Raw genomic sequence first — 23,315 nt, 5'->3', positions numbered from 1 at the left:
CTCTTGTGTTGCACTAGTTTTACCGTTTCTGTTATCACTTGCTGTTTTTGAGACCAAAATCAGTTTGGCGCATATTCTATGGAGGTTTGCTCTTTCCCGCTTAAACCCCCTAAAACAGTCACCACCGACCGCGTCTCTTCTCTGTCCTTCATCCCAAACTTCTCCTTGTCCCCTAAAACCTCCAAAGGTATCTACTTTTCACCCATTTTCATTCCAAAGTTACTTGCTTTAGTTAAAGTTTGAATTTTTATCTTACTGGGTATTGTTAATTTGCTCTGTGCTTCCTAGTAATTGTGCTTTCTGGGCTCTTGTTGATTGCTGTAGTCTCTATTATTAACATGCTATCAAGACCCTGTGTATTTCATTTGCCGAATTAAGGAGTGAAAATGAGATTTACTCTTTGTTATATAGATGGGTTTGGGGTCGTTGTTGCTGTTTTGGAGCTGTAGTTATTGTATATAACAGATAGGTGTTATGAAACTGTAGGTTTTCAGTTACTAGTTAAACCGGCTAGGTTGCGGCGCCTATCAGTTGTTGCAGCTGTTGTTGATGATAAAACTTCAGTGCCAGGTGATTGTTCGAGTGGGGATGAGTTGTCTGTTTCTGAAGCTGGAGGGAATAGTGAAAATGGGGAAGGGTAAGGTGGTGTTGGGTCCTTGGATGACCACAAAATGAGCCGGATATGCGATGAACTGATTGAGGTTTTCATGGTTGATAAGCCCACTACAACTGACTGGAGAAGATTATTAGCTTCAAGTAGGGAATGGGATGAAATCAGGCCTCATTTCTTTAAGCGGTGTCAGAACCAAGCAGATGTTGAGGATGATCCTGGAATGAAGCATAAGATTCTTCGGCTTGGTCGGAAATTGGAAGAGGTAGGTATCTAACATTTTAAGATTACAAATGAACCTTGATTAACACTGTCGCATCCATTACCTTGACATCTTCCATCTGGGTATAATGTGTTGTACATGTAACCCAAAGAGTTCAGCTTATTCTGTGTTTAGTATGCAAGTGAGATACATATGGTTTTAGTTATTTCTCCATGGGTGTAACTACTTGTTCCTTGATTGGATATAAATCGAGAAAATAGTTGGTCCTTATTCTTGTAAAGTTAACTTTTGGGAGTAAAACAACTAAACAGATGTTTACAATTTATGGATCGATTTGTGTAATGAGGAGAATCTGATCTATGGTTCACTTTGCATGACTAACACAAGGAAACTCAGTGGTTTATGGTTGTCTTAGTGATGAAGGATATTTATATGCGTTTGAGTTTTTTCTGATATGTGCTCCAGAATTAACAATGTTTCACTGCTTCTATTTCACAGGTAGACGAAGATGTGCAAAGACACAATGAACTGCTTAAAGTTGTTAGAGAGGCTCCATCTGACATTAGTGATATAGTTGCCGGACGCCGCATAGATTTCACAGAAGAATTTTTTGTCCATCTTCACACAGTTTCCGAGTCCTATTATGAGAATTTAGAAGAGCCAAAAGGTGAGATTTTTTTCACTACATGAGGATACGTTATCGCTCCGTTATACACTTTTACCAAACATTTTTAGATGTACATATTGTGTGCCTTATATGATGGGCTTAAGTATCATTTAATTAATTTATTAACATGATACAGCCCTCATCCAATCCAGTGTATGTGGCCAATTCCATCGGCTCAGCTTCAGGTTGGTTTTATTAGTAGAATTTGCAGAAGTTCAATGCCATTTCACCGTACATTCATTGACATGTTCTTGCTGCATACAATCATCTAATATTAGGCTTTTCTGTTTTATGCTTAACGTGACCATAAACATGTTATTGTATTATATCAATCCAGCTTAGTTGTGTTATATATCAAAGACACATCATACCCTACCAACCGTCTCATGATATCTGCTACATTACCATCGACAAGAATTGAAATCAATAAAATAGTAGCTTTTGTATAAGTCTTGTGTTATGTAAATGTTTGAAGCTTTAGTAGGATCTTAACCAATATGTCTTCTTTTAAAATCTGATATAGTTTCTTTCTGGTATGAGTAGCTTTGGCAAGTATTGGAAATACGTGTTTGGCAGCTGTTCAAGCATATGATTCTGCGCCTGATAGCATTGAAGCACGGAATGTTTCAGAGTTGAAATTTCAAGATATTGTTGATTCTTCTTCTGCTGATGCTGCTTGTAGGAAGATAGACAACTTGGCTGAGAAATATCAACTTGATTCAACATTTCGTTCCTCTCATTCTGAAAATCCATCTTCTCCCTACACTGTTTCAGATTTGAGCTCCCCACAAAACCCAGATGCCAAATTCTCCGAAACACAGTCACTGAGCCAGAGCTTAAGACCTTATTTGCTTGCGCTCTGGCTTCGATCATGTCGAAGTCTAAAGGACGTGAGTAGAGTTCATGCACTTATTTTGAGGTGTATAAGTAATCCTGTTACTTATGTTTACAATAATTTGATGTGTGCGTATCTGGGTTTTGGGAAGCTAATCCTTGCACGCAAGGTGTTCGATGGAATGATTGTGAGAAATGTGGTTTCGTGGACTGCTATTGTTAATGGGTACTTGAATTTTGGGTTGGATGATGAAGCTTTGGGGTTGTTTAGTGAGGCTGTTGATGAGGGGATTCAGCCAAATGGGAATATGTTTGTGTGCGTGTTGAATTTGTGTTGTAAGAGGTTGTATTTCGAGCTTGGGAGGCAAATCCATGGAGGGATTGTGAAAGGTGGGTGGAGTAACATGATTGTTGACAGTGCGATTGTTAAGTTGTACGCGCAATGTGGAGAGTTGTCGAGCGCTTTTCATGCGTTTGATCAGATGACAAAATTGGATGTAGTTTGCTGGACAACTATGATTACTGCTTGTTCACAACAGGGGAAGGGGGAGGAGGCTTTCTCGTTGTTCTTGCAGATGTTAAGTGATGGATTTTTTCCAAATGAGTTTACGGTGTGTGGTGTGCTCAAGGCTTGTGGTGAAGAGAAGCAGTTGAGGTTTGGAAGGCAGTTGCATGGTGCTATAATGAAGAAGATATACAAAAGCGATATTTATGTATCCACTTCGCTTGTGGATATGTATGCAAAGTATGGGGAGATTGAAGACTCGAGAAACGTGTTTGATGGAATGAGGAACAGGAACACAGTTACATGGACATCTATTATAGCAGGGTATGCAAGGAAGGGTCTCAGCGAGGAAGCCATAAGCCTCTTCCAACTAATGAAGAGGCGAAACATACATGTCAACAACTTGACCATTGTAAGCATCCTCAGAGCATGTGGACTGATAAGGTGTTCCTTGTTGGGTAGGGAAGTTCACGCACAGATGATAAAGAACTCAGTTGAAACAAACTTATATCTAGGAAGTACTCTAGTGTGGTTCTATTGTAAATGTGGGGAGTATTCTACTGCCACAAAGGTTCTCCAACAAATGCCTCTTAGAGATGTTGTCTCTTGGACTGCCATCATTTCCGGCGGGCACATCTTGGACATGAGTCTGAGACTATTGAGTTATTGAAAGAAATGATGGAGGATGGTGTGGAACCCAATGCATTTACTTATTCATCTGCTCTGAAAGCATGTGCTAACTTGGAAACTGTTATGCACGGGCAATTGGTTCACTCTTCTGCATTTAAAAGGCCGGCCATTTTCAATGTATATGTGGGGAGCGCTTTGATTTACATGTATGCAAAATGTGGCTATGTGACAGAGGCCTCTCAAGTTTTTGACAGCATGCTGGAACGGAATCTGGTCTCGTGGAAGGCTATGATAGTGGGTTATGCAAAGAATGGTCACTGTCAAGAAGCTTTGAAGCTCATGTATCGAATGCAAGCAGAGGGTTTTCAGCTGGATGATTACATCCTTGCTACTGTTCTAACTACATGTGGAGATCTTGAGTGGGATATTGATCCTTCATTTGAGTGTAGCCTGCGGTCCAGGTGATCTATTCATTTGATTACACTTTCAAGCCCTGTCTGCTTTCTCTCAACCCCTTTTTGATCTTCCTCCGAAGCGAAACACCGCCGTTACAGATCTGTCAGGTTTGCTCTCTGTTAATCATCTTCACTTGATTCCTGCATTCTCATGTTTAATTCTGTGATTGATTCTCTTTTGTGTGTTAGATATGGATGATATATTCAGTTATGGCTTTTACTGTGTTTGGTCAAATGTTGATAATTTAACCTTTGTTCTATGCTATTGTATTGGAAAGGTGAAGGTTATTGGTTCTTTCTGCTTTTCATTAATTCTAGTAGACCTTTGTTTTTGTAATTTCGGTTGAGTTGAATGAATGTTAGGGAAGTTTTTGGGATGAGAATGTTGTAATGATTGATCATAAGACTGTAAATTTGTTGAGATGGAGCTGTAATTTCACTATTTTGTTTGCGCCGGCGAGAGTTAGGGGTTTAAGCCACATAATTATTGAAGGAAACTGATTTTTTATGAGCGGGAAAGAAATTTAAACCCGTCTAGTTAGGTACTTTATTAGTTTATTACTGTTTGAGTTTGGTAGCTCTTTTTGGTTTTCATACCACTTTTCTGAGCTTTGTTCTTGTTTTTATCAATTAACTTTCAACTGTACAGAGAACTTTAACTTCTTCTTTTTTTGTCCTTTTCTTTTTTTGTGTGAATGTGGCCATATAAGGTTGTGGTAATGATATTGGCCTTTTAGGTATCTGAGAACAGTAGAGGAGCTCAATAGAGTAGAACTGCAGGATATGCGGAGGGAGGATAACCTTGCTTTCATTATAAATCTTTACAATATGATGGACATCCATGCAATACTGGTGTAGGGTCATCCAGATGGAGGAATACATCCAAGGAAGTTGTTTGGAGACTCCTAATACGTAATTGGTGGGTTGCATTTTCACTTTCAGATATCCAAAATGGTATTTTATGGGGAAACAAGCTACCACCATACAATCTCATGAAGCCTTTTAATCCAACAGATAAAAGGTATTTTATATCTCTAGACCACCATAACGTATTGACCAAAAAAAAAAGACCACCATAACGTGCCATGGTAAGATGCTACAGCTGCTCTTTAGTATTTGGTTTAAATTTATACTTGTCATACTGGAATTGTTTTCCTTACAAGCTGTTACCCGAACAGTTTTGCATTAACTGATGAAAAACAATACTTTCGCTTATTAAACTCAAAACTTTGGTATGTTCTTCTTAAGTAAAAGTCTCGGCCTGTTTTATTCTTTATTTTTGAATAGAGGCCTATATTTATATATGTTGAGAATGTGAGTTAAGACTTAAAACTACACCTTCTAGCTTTAGTTTGTCGAAATCATGTTTTTACTTTGCTCTAACTAAATAAAGAAAGTTTTTGTTATGCTACTGAACAAGTCTTCTCACTTAATGCTGTCAATTGACGCTTGCTTATTTCTCTCTTCTATCTGTTTCAGATGTCTCTTCCTTATCCAGAGCCTCTTGTTCATTTTGCACTGGTTTTTGGTACTCAATCTGACCCTGTCCTCTGATGTTATTCTCCAGGGGACATTCCCAAAGAATTGATGGAAGCAGCAAGTAGCTTCTTACGATTATTGATTTTGATACCAAGGAGCTACTAAGATTCGTAAATGGTAAGTTCCAAGAATGTTGTGAGGACTTACTGTGTACTTCTGATATAAGAAGAGGAATACATGCATTGTTTATATGGGGGTTCAAAGTTTTGTGACTTGATAGAAAGTAAATATAGATATGAAAACTGGTAATTACAACTGACAATGATCGAGATATAGATGGAGGGTGAAATTGATTATAGGATTTGTTTGTTTTATACAAGAAGCTAAAATTATTAGACTGATATTAATACAACCGACAGTTAACCAAGGCATTACAAGCTGATCAAGGAAGAGAATGATTCGAGAATCTAGCAATAGGATGATAACCAGCATTGACAATGGCATCGGCTACAACAGTTAGCTTTGCGATTCATATGTCGAAAATTGGAGTGATGGAGTGATTATTCGCGTTTTTAAGGTCCGTTATTGGCTACTTGCACATTCTCCATGTTTCTGTAATTCTGGAGGTTGACCGAAGAAATGTTTGTGTGTTGCATATTTAGCCATATAGATTGTTAGATAGAAGCCAGAAGTCTCTTTGCATATGACGTTGTGAATGAGCCACTTGCTTGTCACAAAACTTATGATGGAAACTCATGAACATTAATGAACTTTGATAGGGTCGGATCACTAGAAGCCCCTCTCCTCTCGAACAAGAATTTTTTTTAAATTTTTTTTTATGGAGGCATCTTCAATTTTTGCTTGCTCATTTGGGGTTATGCTTGCTTCAAATGGGCACATCATTGCTTCAATATTCACTGGGATTGATAGTCACTCAGATTACTTGCATATATCCTGTTTGTTTTGTTAATCGATCGATGGCACATCAAGTCTTATAAGTAGCGTTAAGTGTCATACATATCATCTTAAATAAAATTTCCTCATTAAGGTTGAGTATTCACAATCACAGTACTTATACATCATCTTTGTTTTGTACTGTTCTCGTTTACTAGTACATCTAATCTTAGAAATGTAGCGTTAAATGTCACTATATGTCTTCAATTGAACACAGATGAAGATTCAACATTCAAAGTGCTACCATTTTACACTCATTTTTTTTTTACATAATACGATTGTAGATTGTATACAAATATTTAGAAATCTACGCATCAACCTTCAATGAAATTCTAATTTTTAAGAATACAGGATACAACTGAAATATATATAATTATACATGAACATTTTGATTACTCGCGTAACATCTTGTTTACATGAGTTATGGGTCTGCAAATCAATCCAAATTGAAATACATTACACTTGATCTTGATGCTAATGATATTAAACGATATTGCTTTTTTATTCTTCACACCATACAAATGCTTTCCCACCAGCTTGTCATATTTCTCCAGTCAATCAACACCTTGATTCCTTCATGCTTCCATCATTGCCTGCCAAAATCATATACTTGTCTTTTCTTGTAAGACTCGTGCACTTGAATCCCAAAGCTTTGCCTATCTCATTTTGCACAAGATTGGCAACTTCAAACCTCGACTTTCCACCAAACATGCATGTGTCTGATGCTTGTAACTTCTCAAGAATCCTGACTGTATAAACAGGATTTGGGTTTAACAAGTGAAAGATTGGATCCAAGAATTTAAAGCCACTAGCAGTTGAGCCATAAAACATGTCAGCTTGCACATCCACGGCCACAGGAATAATGTCATCAGTCAGCTCAGCAAATAGAGGACTGAACCTTAACAAATATGGCTCTCTGCATGTGGTGCCTTCTGGGCAAACTACAAGGTCTCCTTTGCTCAACAACTTATCCATTTGATTCCTATCTTTTTCTCTGTCCCTTGTTAATTTGATAGTCTTCATGGGAGCAATGATCTCATTGATTTTACTCATACTGTATGTGACTGCAGTGAGAGATTTATCAGTAGCTGCTTGAACATAGAGTGGATCAAGCAAGGTTCTGTGGTTGCAAACATAAAGTCTGCCTCTTGGTTTTACTTGATCTTCAACATTAGCTGAAGTGTTTGAGGATCTGGGTTGTTTTGAAACTGTGGTAATTGCGCCAGTGAAGGCCAAGATTGGAAGGCAAATACAGTGAGGCAGAAACATGCCAACTATGAATCTGATGAAGTAGATGCAGAATCCTAGTGGTAACCACGTGAACATGGCCAAGGTGGCCATTGGGGTTGGTCTGAAAGCTAATCTTCCATCATGAAAGATCAATGGTTTTGGGTATTTCTCCCTTGGAAGGCTTTTCCAGTTTCTCTTCTCAGCTTCACTAACCAAGAAGACATCCTGCAACAAAATGATATGGCCTCATGATGAGTAAAAGTAAAAAAAAAAAACCGTTTGAAATGAATCTTTTTGTTGGAAGAAAGAGAGAAGAGATGAGATTAATTGACTACCTTGCAATTTTGAGAAAGGAGTTGCTGATGGATAAACTTGTTGTGGCAAAAAATACCAATTGTTTGTGTTGTTTGACTATTGCTTTGTTTTTCATCTCCAAGAATCTGATTTGACTCCAGACCTTTTGTGTTCATTTCCTCCATCAAACCTATACAGTATCCACCAGCCACTTTGAGCTCTCTTGCAACAACAGCATCAACCCCAATATAGTCCTTCAGAAAACCTTCAACCATGACTTTAGGCAAGTCACTCACTGCAACTTTTTTCCCACACTTCATCACCACATCAAACCCTTCACTCCCAACATCTTCCAAGAAAGATTTGGGCAACACAGAATTCCCGATCCTCATTTTATCCTTTCTAACACCAAAGAAACATATGAACACCATTATGTTGAGACCTAGCTTTCCACCAACCATACAAACAAAAGGGTACAAAAGAAACAAAGTAAGAGCTCTAAGGAAGCCACTAGCTTCAAAGGCCACAAGCATGAAATAAGGGAAGAGTGAAGATGATTTCAACAATGTACCCTCAAACTGGAAAAACAGTATAGTATTCGACATCACTTCTCCTACTTGATACGCAAGGGAGTTGTATTTCTGAAACTTGAAGTGGGTTGCATGCGCTTTGGGAAACTTGTATTGCAAAGATGATGTGCTCTTTGGCTTACTAAGGACTTTGAAGGAAGAAGAAAGAGATTCTAATGAGAATAGTTTGGCAGACATATTTGGTTGGCTACCACCTTACGTATATACTATATAGAGACCCAATATATACCAGCTTTTATAATAAATGAGGCTTCATGGATTAGGTATGGAATTTTACCTCTTGGGAACAAACGATCAGGGACTTTGAAAGGACAAAGTTGAAGCAATGAAAACACCTGTACTGTATGATCTACAACAATTAACATATTTTATCGACAACCATTAAGTTACTTCACATTTCATTATTATATATTACTCTTTCAATAATTTTAGTGACACATTTCTATTTGTTCACCACGTCACATTTTTTTGTTGTTTCCCCCACAATGTTTCATTACCATTTTCTGTTCCCTAATCATTTCTCTCTTCTCAACGGAAAAATTATATAATTTTGTGATGTAAATGCATGAATGCATGATACCCTCATTTACAAACTTGACATTAAATAAGCTGTTGTACGTTGTGGTAAATAGCTTAGATAGAGTGATTATTTTGAGTAAGGTTACTTTTGTTATTTGCAATTACTTTACATAAGACATTTTTACAAATTTTTGAACAAATTGTTATCAATATGGTAATAGGCCGGTTTAAGTGTTTGTAAATGCATGTTATAAGTTTTTTGTTAGTTTTGTAAATTTATTTCCGATGAATTGTAAATTAATTTTGTTTAATTACTTGTGAACTAACTAAGGTATGGCCGGTATGTATTCAACTTCAACGTTTTCTCTCCTGACTACGATGAAAACAAAAACCAGCTCTATTGATCTGTTCACTCATATGCATACAACAATTAGATAGCAGAGTAAATTATCACGTACTTTTGTAGCCAGAGTTTATATGTCTATCTAGAAAAAATCATGAATTATCGTAATTAGCCATATCTAAAAAAATTCGTATTTACATAAACAAATCCAGCCATTTTTTTATTTTTAATTTATGTCGTTTAAAATGTATGTGAAGATGCATACCGTACACTGAAGATACTCTAGAATAAATGTAGAAACTTGGAATCAAGCTAGAGGGCTAACGGTGGCATTTCAATGGATTCAAATTTGTTCACCCCCAAGGGTCATGTTACCATTCAATATAACACTGACACATAAATAAACAAAATCTATGATTAACTATGGTTAACTTAATTAAAAGGAAATAGAGAATAACAGATTTATAATAATTGTGCCCAGATTTAATATTTAATTTGATGTACTAACCTAATTCAAGTCCTTAATTAAACTGTTCGTCTTCTAGCTTCCTCCTCCAGATCCGCCACTCTGCATCATATCTTCTTTTTGATGGTTTGATCAACATCATATTCTGCTGAAGTTCTTTCTAGTGCCTACCTCAATCAATGAGTCCCATATATGTAACCTACATCTTATATATTTTTTATTTTTTGGTGTACAAAGGCCTCACAAGAGTAATTAACAAATAAAAAAAACATAAGTTCCCAGATCGGGTCGTGAAGACGAAGTTATTGCCGCCAGCAGCGGTGGCGCGCTGATATTGGGTGAAACAATCGGGTTAGGTTCTCTCTATCGCACTCCCATACAGTCATACATTTGGTTCTTAAACTGTATGCTTTCATTTCTCCCATAATGGTGATAAACTGATAATGGTGTATTAACTTAAAACCCAGAAAAGATGTATGCATGGTGTATTAACTTGAAACCAGTCATTACTCTTGGTTGGTTTCCTACTTTCTGCACCGTCGTACCAACAGTTTTTGTAGATAGATCATATTATGGCTAGCTTTAAAGTAGGGCAAAGCGAACCAATGCTGCAATACATGCATATGAGAGAGAGAGAGAGAGAGAGAGAGAGAGAGAGAGAGAGAGAGAGAGAGAGAGAGAGAGAGCAGATTACATGTGTGAAGTTGGCCAAAATTGTTGCTAGCTAGCTAAGTCACAGTAAACATCAAGACATGGGAAATGAACAAAACTAGCTAGCCTGCTAGGGCTTTGGAGATATTACTGAGGCTGCCAAGACTTTTTGGTCTCCTATCTAAGATATCCGGTAGAGTACGTATATCAAAGTACTCTTGAAACAGATATTTAGTCTTCACTAGCTACTAGAACAAACCCTAGAATTAGAAGAAGCAAACTTGTTCAACTGGGGTGATAGGAGCACTTTGTGCGACGTTTTTAACATGTTTTTACCTCAATTTGTACTTTGATTAGCCCTTATTGTTGTACTATTGAGTCATTGAGTCGTAGTAAGAGTCTTGAGCGGTATTGGATGCATTTTTGTGCTTACATGAGTTAAAACGCATAATTGGTTTAGAGTCCTAGTTTGACTAGGAATCCTTGTTAGGTTTTGAAACTAATTATCTCTTACTTATGATTTTATTTTCTTATTTTCAGATTGGATTGAAGAGATAATTAAAGAAAAAAAGATGGAGCCAAGTCATGCAACAATTAAATAGAAGATGATCATTAAAGGCATAAAACATGGCATGTTTTAGGGAATAAAACATGACATGTTTTAGGGATTAAAGCATGGCGTGTTTTAGGGAGTAAAATTTTCCATGTTTTATGGATTAAAGCATGGCATGTTTTAGGGAATAAAACTTTCCATGTTTTAGGGATTAAAGCATGACATGTTTATAGGAAGAAAGAAGCAATTTCAAACCCTCCATCTTTCCTCTATATATACATGGTTTCACCTCTCAAATATGATCACTTCTCATTTGCATTCAAGAGCCAAACCTCTACCAAAATACTACCTCAAACATCCTTCACCAAAACAGCAAGCTATTCTCCCCCATATACAAATTCCATCTCCACCGAAATCACCATTGAAGACACACCTCCAAGGTTCCTACAACGTGTGATTCTCGCAACTCTTCTCCACGGGTTTGTTCGTTTTTGATTTTTTTACAATACTTTGTCTATGAAGATTGTAGTATGATGTTTGTGTGGGATTATTGTTTTGTATTAAGAATCGAAATTTTCAGATTGTTTTATTGGATTTTTGGTTCTTTGCCAAATTGATGGTTTCCTATAATTAATGAGTTTGTATTTCTATTATTGTGTTCTAATCATCTTTCTCATACTTTTAGATAATTTTCAGATATGTGCATATGAATTTAGTGCTTGGATGCAGTCCCTAAGATTGTGTTTAAGTGCTAGATTCATCAACCATATTGACACAAATCGAATCATGCCCTAAGTAGGTTCGGTTTGTGTTGATTAAAAGTGGTAAAAATTCTGGAAATTTGCATGTGAAACCATGGTGGGTGACGCCATACATGAAACATGTCTCCAACAAAGATTTGGTGCTTAAATGTAATCTTATTTGATTTCCACTCTAAGTGTTATTGAATTTGATTGCATGCAAATTTAGATTAGGCCCTAAGTCAATCTAAATGTTAATTGAAATCTTGCATGATTAGATGTTCCCCTAAGGCTCTAATTGTATTGGTGTCTAAAAAGTATGTAATTGGTCAAATTAGAATGCATGATAGGTTTGAACTTGTAATTATGTGGTGTAATGGTAAATTTGATTTAAGTTTGTTAAAGAGAAGTCGATCATGTAAATAGTAATTTAGGTTTTATTTTAGTAGTTAATAATCAATCTCAAACCCCTCATTATTTGTTAACACTAAAAGTTTAGAGTTCCCTTCAATTTCCCGGAAAGAACGATCCCTGCTTATTCTATACTAACGATAATATTTTACAGGATTTATTATAGACGTTTTAACAAAACGCTCTATCATGGGGAAAGTATATATGTAAAGGCAAGCTAAGCTTACTTCAAAAGGAAATGAAGCACGTACAGTTTTATTTGGTTTGCCAGAAAGAAACAATCAAGCCGCCGAAGAGCTTTCCTTCTAATCGGTGAGGAATTAAAAATAACTCAATAGATTGGTTATGATGAGTTGCAACTTCGAGCAATATAATGTTAGAGAGGCTATTACTACGTACGTTTCTATACACCAACTCTTTTGTGTGGTTATGTTGCTCTATCATCTGTGACTGTATTGCCACGATCCATTACATAAATGTAATTAATTAACAACTTGTTCATATATATAGCTCGATCAACTTCATCCATTTCGATCTATGAAGATATCTCAAGCAACCTATATATTGATTCATTCATTGATCGGGTTAGGTTTTTGTTTGGTCCCGATCGCGATGAATCACATTTAAGGTAAGGAACTTTGTCGCTTTGCTTAATTGTCTGTTGCGGGAATTTGCCAAACAAATGTTAAAATATGAACGTGCTCCAATATTGGTCAAAGACTAATATAAGATTGTTGAATCAATCACTGGTTACACAGGCTAATGATAAATTGAAATTCAACGATAATCGTTGGGTTTTTTACTGACTCTTGTAAAACTGGGTAGAAGTCTAATTTTTATATTACCAAACTAGAATGTTATTTTTATTACAATGTCATCATAGTTCATGAGACAGCATGTAGTAGGGCAAGGTTTGAAAAAATGTTAGGTGGTACTCAGGCGGACATCTATCTCCTAACACTTAGACGATTCGAATTATTAAATATTTATTTATTTTATACATGTATTTTGTAATAACCCGATTTTTTGTAACCAACTATTGGCTTGTTTTAAATTTATTAAATTTGTGAAATTTATTTAAAATGACATTTGTTCACTTGCGACGTTTCGAAACGAAAACGTTTACGTTTTCGGAACGTTTATTTAGAAAAAAACGTTACGTTTCCGCCACGTGAGTATCGATTTTTTCTCCGTCGCTCGTTTGCAAAAACTTCCTTCACGGAAGTTGTAGAGCTCATCGATACGAGTTCGTAGACGCGTCACGCGTTCGAATCGAACATCGGATGTGAAAGTTATTAACGTCGGAAGTTAGTTTCCGATTTTGGAAACTAGTATAAAAATGACATTTTTCTGATTAGGGTTTCCATTTTTGGAAACCCCTCTCTCTCTCTCCTCTCACCCGCCTCCCTCATCTGTCTCTCTCCCCGATCGCACTCTCTCCCTCCCTCTCGAAATCTCACCGGCGATCTCCGTCTCCAACCCGCCGTGTCTCTCACCGCCGACATCAAGAGCACCGCAGGCACCTCTGCAGCAGACCCCGAAGTCGACTCGCCGTTCCTTGCCGCCGAGAACCCCCACGTTGCAACCCGAGCCGCGTTTTCTTTTCCGCCGTGCGAGCTCCATCTCCGCCGACCTCCGGTGGTTCTCGAGCTTGTCGAGGTAAGGGTTTCGCTTGTTTAATGAATTGGTGTGATTGCTTGATGATTTAATGGCGTTTTGAGGGTGGATCGAAGGAGGAGGGGGGGAGATTCCGTCGCCTTAGGCGGCGCATGTAGGGGCGTGGAGTGACCTAGGGGCGGCGTGAGGCCGTGGGGAGGAAGAGGGGGAAGAAAGGATGAGATTGGGGCCGGCGGTGGCGTGATGCTCGCCGTTGGTGGTGTCGGCGCGTGGGCCCCACGCGCGGTCTGCCGGAGGTGGCGCATGTACCCCACGCGCTGCCACGTGCGGCGGCGCGTGAATAGTGTTTTTAACACAGTAAATTTGTAAAATTTATTTTTACGACGGTGAATGTAAAAAGTGATTTACGTAATGTAAATGTAAATTTATTTTATATACGGTAAATGTAAAAGTAATTTCAAAAGGGTAAAATCGGTAATTATTATTTACTTAGACAGTATTTACATTTGAATAGTATACATACGTACAGAAAATACGTAAATAGTATGTACACGTACAAGAATACGTAATTGATGAGTATTTGTACAGAAAATATGTGAATATGTGAACAGTAAATTCGTAAAACCAGAAATTGCTGAACAGTAACATATTATTACTGTTTCGGCATTTAAGATTTACGTAACGGTTCTAAATTCTTTTCTTATCTTTTCAAGGTGATCGCTAAATAAAGAAAAGGAAATACTTTCGGAATCGTGAAATTACGCTCGAGATTATAAGGTGAGTAAAATCTCACTTATTTACGAATTTACCCTTGCGGAGATTCAAGATTATGCATAATTTTAAAGAATGAAATATGACATGTATATGATATAGTGGGATATATATATTTGTATAAATGGTAAATAGGTACATATATATATATAGTTTGCTATATTATATACAGTCAAGATTTCGTTGTGAATCTGATCACGTTGGTGATGAGATTTATATATCGAGCATGTGATTTGATTTGTACAATATGACATGATGATTATTGTATGTGGTTTTAACATTGAGATTTGTTAAAACGTTTTTGTCTTCGAACGTGATTTTGTCTTCGGACGAGTTTGATGTCTTCGGACGAGTTTGATATCTTCGGACGAGTTTTATGTCTTCGGACGTGTTTTGTCTTCGGACGAGTTTTATGTCTTCGGGCGATTTTTATGTCTTCAGACGTGTTTGTCTTCGGACAGTCTTCGGACGTGTTTTTGTCTTCGGACGTGTTTATGTCTTCGAACGTGTTTTGTCTTCGGACATGTTTATGTCTTCGAACGTGTTTTGTCTTCGGACGTGTTGGCATATCAGAACCTAGCCTTTGGCCGGGCGAAAGTTACAATACAGTTAGAGCTCTAGTCTGTCTACCTGAGTGCTGCATGTGAGGTAACATATGAGTTATCGGCCCATGAGTACTCATATTTTTGGATGTTGGGTAGCAGGAGGTTGTCCAATGTCGGCGGTGTACTACGGGAGGGGTAATAGTGGTGTACCAACGTTCATTAGTACCCGTATTATAAATGCATTTGGGTAAACAGAGGGGTTGCCCAATTTCTCATGAACACTTTCATTTTCATATTTTTGACAACCAGATGGGCCGTCCATTGACTCATGAGTGCATTTATATTTGATGTTTTTGTGGATTTCCGTATATATTGATATGCGAGTTTTATTGTTGTTTTTACTCATACGAACTGTAAAGCTTATTGGGTTTGTGCTTACAATCCCGGTGCACCAATTCGATGGTGTAGTGGATAACTCCGCAGGTGTGGATTAGTGGGAATTGACAGACCGCTCAGAGGACTTGAAGTTATTTATTTCCAGCTTGTGTGAGGATTTGTGTGGATTCCCTTGAATTGATTTTGTGAGGATTATACATTTCATCTATATAATGTCGAATTATAAATTGTGGTTGTAATAATCGGTTTGACTGAGTTATATTTTGAACTCAGAGATGAGCCGTTGTAACATTTAAATGATTTCGATTCATTGAGATTGTTTAGTGTTTTTCATGACTTCAAAATTTGAGTTTCATGCTCGAAATTTTGGAGTTGTGACATATTTATATGATTAAAAATATATAATTATGCTCAATATGAATTATCAAAATAGTCTAAGCTTAAAATAACTGAAGTCCAAAGTTTATATAAAAATATTAAAACATAAGATAAATTGTAAAACAAATGAAAGACTAAAATCTCAAGTACTTCTTCTCCAAATTCTTACCTAATTTCTTAAGTGACAGACTCAAACTCAATATTCATTTCTCTTTCTTTATCTTCCGTTGTTATCATGTGAAATAAAATCTTTATTAGGAAGTTCTCTTATTTCCACTGCATTTTAATTTTTTCTTAATTGAAAGTCCACCAATTTTGATCGCCAGAACCGCCAAATCCCTCGAACGCCACGGATGGCCGAATAGGCCAAAAATGAGGCGGTTACATGCCTCATAGCGCCTAAGCACGCGCTTTTTAGAACATTATACTAGGGTTGATCTCACATTCCAAATCGTCATCAATATAATTATGCAACATGGGTCTTATAATGTTGTGTAATTATGAGGACGCACCATCCACTACTACATAATATCTCTCATGATGTTTTTTCAAACGTCATCTCAATCGACATCTATACGGGTGCCATCGTATACCCTTCGATGACATTGAATAAATGTCATAAAAGACATTTTATGACAGTTACAAAACGTCATAAAATGGGTTTACTATGACGTTTTCGAACTGTCATTGAAAAGATTTCCATGACATTTTTGAACTACCATAGAAACTAATTCATAACATTTATTAAACATCATTGAAAAGTTTACATATTAAAATATATATATATATATATATATATTTGATTCCTGAATTTAATTCAGAAATCAATTGTCTTTTTATTTAAAATTACATTGGAGACACCATATCATTGAAATTATCAAATTTATTTCATAATGTAGTTCCATTACATTAAAAATGAAAATACAATGGAAAATACAAATTTTTTATCCGCCATCAAGTTAGCAACTTCTTCCATGCTCATTCCATTACAATAGTCCTTGAGAAACTCCACAACCATATATATAAGAGCAAAGGTTAGGAATGCTACCTCTAAAGATTCCCTTTGCACTGAGTAATCCATATGTTTCTCAATGCATCACACTAGCAACTGCATTATCAGAGAAAGTCTTAGTCAAGTAACACCCCTTTCATAACTCACAGTGAATGATTATTGCATCATATGCTTGAAACAATTTAATACAAGTTATTAAAGAGAACCAACAATTAAAGAGAACCTCAATGTTGATCCATGTACTTGCAATATTGTCATATACACCTACCAATATATTCAACAATTAGTTAACTCAAAATTCAAAGAAGAAAGACATACCCATCTTCATTCAAAATTTCAGATTAGTAATTAACACTATTTCTATCACACACCATAAAGACTGCAGAGTGCCAAATACATATCACTAATTATTGAGAACTACTTTATAGAGGCAAGACACATTGTTTTAATTTGTCTTGTGATACCCATCAAGCATCAAATAAATACTTGAGCAGTTGAAAACAATATTGAAAATTTACATTTCCTCAACGCCCAAGAAAAGAATCATTATAATTCAGTGACAGGATCAATGCCCCAACATAGAAAATGATACTGCTATCACAAGATAGCACCAGATGATAAGATATAAAGTGTATGCTTCAAATTTCAAAGTGAAATGTACTTAACTTTACTACTGTTAAAAACCTTAATTTGAAATCATAGTAATCAACTTTATACTCTTGAGAAATAGAAATCAGTTTCCAATATGACAAATATAAAGAAGCTATTATAATGAAGCACATCATACCTTTGATTTCCAGCTCAGGCAAGCTTGCAGAGGCCCTTCAGATCCTTATTCTCACATGTGTTTAGTGGCCCATCCATGAACACCTGAGAATGTTAGTTTTGTCAGCTCATAACTGGTTACAGGCTCTTAGTCTTTTCTTTCACTATGTCGGTAATAACAAACCAAACCTATTCCTCTTAAAACTGCTACTTGCCTCAATAAATTCTCCTTTTGGAAATAGTGTACGACAAGCCTCTCGGTCCTTTTTTTTGGTAAGGAAATATTAACCTAGCAATACAAATGATGCCAGCATCCACAAAGAGCTTAGCGGCCTCAACATTAGAAAATGCTAAGCTATGATCAATACAACATCAATGATTACTCTCCGGTTTATATCTAACCTAACAAACATTTGAATTGACAATGATGAGCATTGATCACAGAAGAAGCATAACTTTGACAAGTTCAATTCATATAACATTGCGTGATTCTTACCGTAATTCCAGCTGAACTTAAATTGGTAGCCTCCTCTTCTCCTCTAAATGTAAATTCTAAGCCCCAAATCGTTATGCTTCTCCAAAATCAAGAATCCAACTCCTCACAATCATCTAGAAATCAAAGAGTTGAACTAATATTCAATTCAACACAATCAGAAGCTCCAAAATGAAGAGGAAATACGAGATTACCTTGCAGGAAAGGTCATGTGAACCCTATCCGCCGTGAGCAGTGGAGGTGCGGTAGTGATGCCAAAAATTGAAGGCGCTTGGTAGGATTTCTGCTAAAGAGAAGGCGATGACTTCAATTTGGTGTTTGGGAGGCCGAATCATCGCCAGAAGTAACAAATAGAAGAGCCCATGACTTGAAGTTTTGTCGGTGCTGCTAGCTCGGTTTTCTAGGATCAGTTGATGCTCAGGTTCTAGGCTTCTGCTCCTCTTCATCTCAAGGGTTGTGAGACGATGATGGGGTTTTGAGAGGTCACTGGAAAGTTGGGACGACGGCTAGTTATGGCGGAGGTGAAAGGTGGTGGTTGTGAGCTCGATCAGTGGTCATTGTCGCTAGTAGAGGGAGTCGGGGAGTGAGAGTGGAGGAAAGGCATGCGACTGAGAGGCAGAAGAAATGATAGGGTTTTTACCCTTTCATAATTATAACTTACATGAAACAACGAAAATGCCCCTCGCGACTATTTGGGCGCGGTGTTTAAGTTTTACGTCAAATATTTTTATGACGGTTTATACATGTCATTGTTTGTTTCAGAGTTTGTGACACTTGAAAAACCCCATAACAAATAATATATACGACGGTTGATAAACTTCATGTAAATGTTTCCATGACAACTTAAAATCGTCATGGAAAAACCTTTTTTATGACGTTTTTTATATTATTAATGACGATTGTAAAATGTCATTAAACGTTATTGTTTATAATGATGTTTAGTTAACGTCATAGAGTTAAGCAGAAATTTAGATCCATGACGTTTACATTTTTAAATGTCATAGAAACAACATTTGATGACGTTTTTATCAAACGTCATAAATTTTCTGTCATGAAATGTTGTATTTGTAGTAGTGATCTCAACATCCAACTACTAATTTTCGAATATTAAGCAGAGTGTATATATATTGTTTGATAACGCTGAGAAGAATAGATAATACTGATAGCTAGATCTTATAAATGTGAGTAAGACCCACATAACCATGGATGACGCCAAACACCACCGTCGTTCGTTAAATTCGTTGTCACGAGCACTGAAGCAAGCTAGGAGAGTGAAGGTACATATATTGGCCTCCATATAGTTGATGAAGATCCAAAGGTGTGGAGGACAAGTCATGAAGATTTGATATGCAAAAGGAGAATTGAAGTTGTTTCCTAATTGGACTAGGAAAAGATTATGGTTTGTTTTTCCTACCAAAGAAGTCTCCACCGATTTGATTATGGGTAGATTGATATATATTTGGGAATATATATTTAGTTAAATGGTGTTTGGGAATTGTTATAGAAAAGGGATTTATTTTAAAAGGTGTATTCCATATTTATATGGATTTTTTCCTTTTCTATCTAAAGTTGTATTAGGAATGGATGTGAGGTTAATACCTATTTGTGCTAGGGTTTAGATGATGGCCGGCTGGTATATATAGGATATATATATGCAGTAGGTTAGTAGCCTTCAAGCACACACGGATAGAGAAGAAACAAGGTGAAACCAAATAGAAGAAATTTCACAAAAAAGAGAGCTTAGTGCTAGGAGATCTGTGTGACTCCATTGAAGACCTTAGTGGCAACATCAACGTTCTTAGTGAGGTTGATCATCCGTGTGACTACAACGATCTTAGTGAGGTTGTATCGACACTTGAAGCAACGATCTTAGTGAGGTTGTTTCAATACTTGGTTGTGACTATCAAGTAAGAAGTATTTTTACTTTTGAGAATAACATTATTATTGATTAAGGTGTAATCATTGTAATATTGTTTATTCAATAGAAAAGTAAAATTCTTCTACATATTCCGCTGCTATTACTCGTTATTGTTCTATCTTGTATTTTCAAATAGGCTTTAAAGCAGAAGCTGCAGAACCAACCAATATCCTACTGTCAACACCACAAGCAATGCAAACTCAAGAAACCAGAAACGACGGTGCTGTCGGTGCACGAGGTTGGCGAGGCCAGAGGCCAGCCCCAATGACGGGTCGCCACCCACCTGAGATGGTATACATAAGCCGGTTCCGGTCTAGGGCTACTAGTTATAAGCAAATGAAGAAGTTAACAAAGTATTTGAAGTAGGAGACGACTAGTCCACGACATGACACCAGAATGGCAAAGGCGCTTGGATTAGATCAGCTCCACCACCATCGATCTTTCATAGTTTAGTGTTTACTGATCATAGACTAGTTTTAGAATCAAATAAATAAAATTATAGACTAGTTTCTGTTGTCGTGGGAAATTGGAAGAAAAGAAGGGACTAATGGTAGGTAGACCTTCGTATTGTGATGTTTATGACCCTTGCACAAGGAATTGAATGACATACCAACAAGAAATGAATCGAATTACACGTTCTGATGCATACTTTCCATGTAGTCCCTCTTATATTAAAAGCTTGTCGATCTAATTTTGGAACCAATCCATTTCCACATCATATATTAAACCCTGGACGCAGCAGTTTTTCATTAGCACATTGGAAACAAGTTTGATGAAGTTGAGAGGAATATCAGAGAACTGGATCAATCGTTCTGCCGAGCGACTGCATGCCCGCAAAACCTTGCGCGCGGCTAGCTGGTCCAGGCTGCCTACATGCTTAATTATTGTGAGATGCATATGCAAGCAAAAATTGATACTCTGAAATCTGAGTGGCCACCTTCTAAAATAATAACCATGGAGATTTATAGCTATCATCCTTCTGCATTCTATATGTTTTGTCGTCATTCTTCTACATCTAGTTCCCTTCTTTACCGTATCGATCAGTACGCCATATGAGTACTAGCTGGAGACTAAAACTTATAACAATTATGGAGTTGAGGACTTGTCAAGTTTCCCAACTATTCAAAAGTATTAGGCCAAAAATGCACCATGAAGTAAGAGTGTTTGAAGCATGTCATTTAAATATTTTACAACCAAAATCGAAGGAATTTATAAGTTTGAAGATTCAATTTACTAGTTGAGAAATGATGCGGTACGTACGTAATCAAGAAAATCCAACACTTTTCAAGAATTTATGTTACAAATATTAATTATTAATTCGAGATCTCATTTTGCAATTTTATGAAACGGATTCCAACCCAACGTGGAAACCTTAAAAATTTAATTCCAGACTATACATTTTGATCATCCCTCTCTCATTTAGCTTCCATTAAGAGACTAAATGAGATTTACCCAACAACAAGAAGTCCTTGAGGTGACCCTTCATTCACTGTTTGTGTATGCATCAGGTTCTTTGAAGACATGCCAGCTATTTGAAGACATTGATTGAATTGTTGTTTTATGTTTGTGAATTATGTTTAATGGAGAAGAAGATATGCTTCTTGCTGTACATAAACCCTAATTAGTTTTCTGCTTCATTCATGCTAAGATTTGAAGATATGCTTCGTTACTTTCACAATATTCCTTAAAGCTTTCCATGCGTGGAGCGCAAATGATACCTCCTTGTATCATATGCTTATACAGTGATCTCATTGCTTCAATTCCAATGGTGGCGTTTATATTAGTGCTACATTCAACTTTGATCCAACGTGACAAGTTGTCAAGTTCTGTGTTTCTTTTTATTCCAGTCTCGTCCATTTCACGCTGCATCACCCACCTTGATTCTTGAAAGCATCGATGTAGTCCAATGCAAAACCGAAGAAGAGTCAAGGATGGAGGAAGATGAGTTCACTAAAGAACCCGTGCAATTGGTGAGCAAATTCAGCAGGAGAGTAGGCTTGATTTCTGATATCTTAGATCTCCACATCAATTCGTATTGTGGGACAAGCAAAATTTATGTTTCTTCCTTTCGTTAATGACTTCAATGATTTGGAGGGGGGGGGGCTGAATTTTTGTGGTGTATTTGATCACACGCCTGTAATGAAAAGATTTCACTTCACTTTGGAAATATTAACTGTGGATCATTTTGTTTCAATATCGATCTGATTTGTTCTAGCCATTTTGACATTCTGCTGTGTCTACCATCAACTGTGGTTTCCCAAATCCTTTACCCATCACCTGTGAGGTGTCCCAAACCTACAAATCCGATGAGCTAAAACTTCGCCCATCACCGTGGATGATGAGATGGGAGGTATTGATGCCTGTGGCCACCGCTGCTTATCCTGGAATACAAAATTTCCATTGTATATTGTATTCCAACATTTAACAAGACCTACCATGACTATGACCTATCATAAAGAACCTCATCCATCAAATTTATTGTGAATGCCGACAGCAGTGGAGTTTCTTTGCCACATAACTAGCATGACATATCAGAGGTATATAGTCTCTACTCTCTAGTAGCTTTATAGGAGTTAGAACTATGCCATACACAAAACACATGACTTGCTGCAAAAGTTGAAACACCCTTATAGTAAAATAGTCTCTTTTATCCTACACTATGCCAGAACTGGGATCTATCTGAATGAAGATGGCTCAACTACAATTCACTATCATCCAAAATCTGGTAATCTGACTCCTATTAACTGAAAATCTGGCCATTTTATGCAAAACAGCTAAACAAAGATCAGGATTGTTCTGACATGGACCATCTTCCAAATAAGCATTAACTCCACTCCAATTCACTGTTCCTCTCTTCCTAATATCATGAACTATCAGACTACCTTAACATCCCATGCCCCCACACTTCAAAGTACAAAATCTAATCTTACTCCTGATAGATTACATAGCAAAATCTCAATATTTAAGGAGAAATGTAGTTCAAAAATGGATCCAGAAACTAACTTATATATCAAGAAAGAGGTTATAAGTAAAGGCTTCAGTTGTCAATAATGCTAATTTAATTCACTTTCTTTAACAACCAAGCAATCAGTCTCTTTAACAACCAGGCATTGGAAGTAACTTGGAGCTATTGAAGCCACATATTTAAACGTATATATTCATGTCTCTATGAGGAGGATCTAGCATATTTTCAAGTAGACATGCCAACAACCCCAAATGCATATTAAAACTGATCACAGTAGAACTATTATGAACTATTGACGGTG

At 36.8% G+C, this 23,315-nt stretch overlaps 2 protein-coding genes and 1 long non-coding RNA gene across 3 annotated transcripts; 1 reads left to right on the top strand and 2 right to left on the bottom strand.

Annotated features, from left to right (window-relative positions):
• The first annotated feature begins 68 nt into the window (after window positions 1–68).
• LOC126794117 (pentatricopeptide repeat-containing protein At4g18520, chloroplastic) lies at window positions 69–6,343 on the top strand. Its single transcript, XM_050520768.1, is given in 8 exon segments — window positions 69–187; window positions 487–879; window positions 1,336–1,500; window positions 1,637–1,685; window positions 2,183–3,465; window positions 3,468–4,945; window positions 5,404–5,580; window positions 5,823–6,343. Coding segments are annotated over 6 exon segments (2,466 nt in total). The 5' UTR covers window positions 69–78; the 3' UTR covers window positions 3,935–4,945; window positions 5,404–5,580; window positions 5,823–6,343.
• Window positions 6,344–6,810: 467 nt separating this feature from the next.
• Window positions 6,811–8,648, bottom strand: LOC126794120 (probable glycerol-3-phosphate acyltransferase 3). The gene is made up of 2 exons (XM_050520773.1): window positions 7,923–8,648; window positions 6,811–7,812 (listed from the first exon to the last, which is right to left on the bottom strand). The coding sequence occupies exons 1-2, from the start codon at window positions 8,646–8,648 to the stop codon at window positions 6,916–6,918; spliced, it is 1,623 nt and encodes a 540-aa protein (XP_050376730.1). The 3' UTR covers window positions 6,811–6,915.
• An 8,080-nt stretch (window positions 8,649–16,728) lies between these two features.
• Window positions 16,729–18,727, bottom strand: LOC126794137 (uncharacterized). Its single transcript, XR_007672120.1, has 2 exons — window positions 17,661–18,727; window positions 16,729–16,969 (listed from the first exon to the last, which is right to left on the bottom strand). It is a non-coding gene; the product is annotated as an uncharacterized LOC126794137 (long non-coding RNA).
• Window positions 18,728–23,315: the final 4,588 nt, after the last annotated feature.

The sequence above is a fragment of the Argentina anserina genome, chromosome 5 (genome assembly GCF_933775445.1).
Source record: "Argentina anserina chromosome 5, drPotAnse1.1, whole genome shotgun sequence".
Taxonomy (NCBI): domain Eukaryota; kingdom Viridiplantae; phylum Streptophyta; class Magnoliopsida; order Rosales; family Rosaceae; genus Argentina; species Argentina anserina.
The sequence above is the reverse complement of the archived record's forward strand: the minus strand, read 5'-3'. Positions and strand labels throughout refer to the sequence as shown.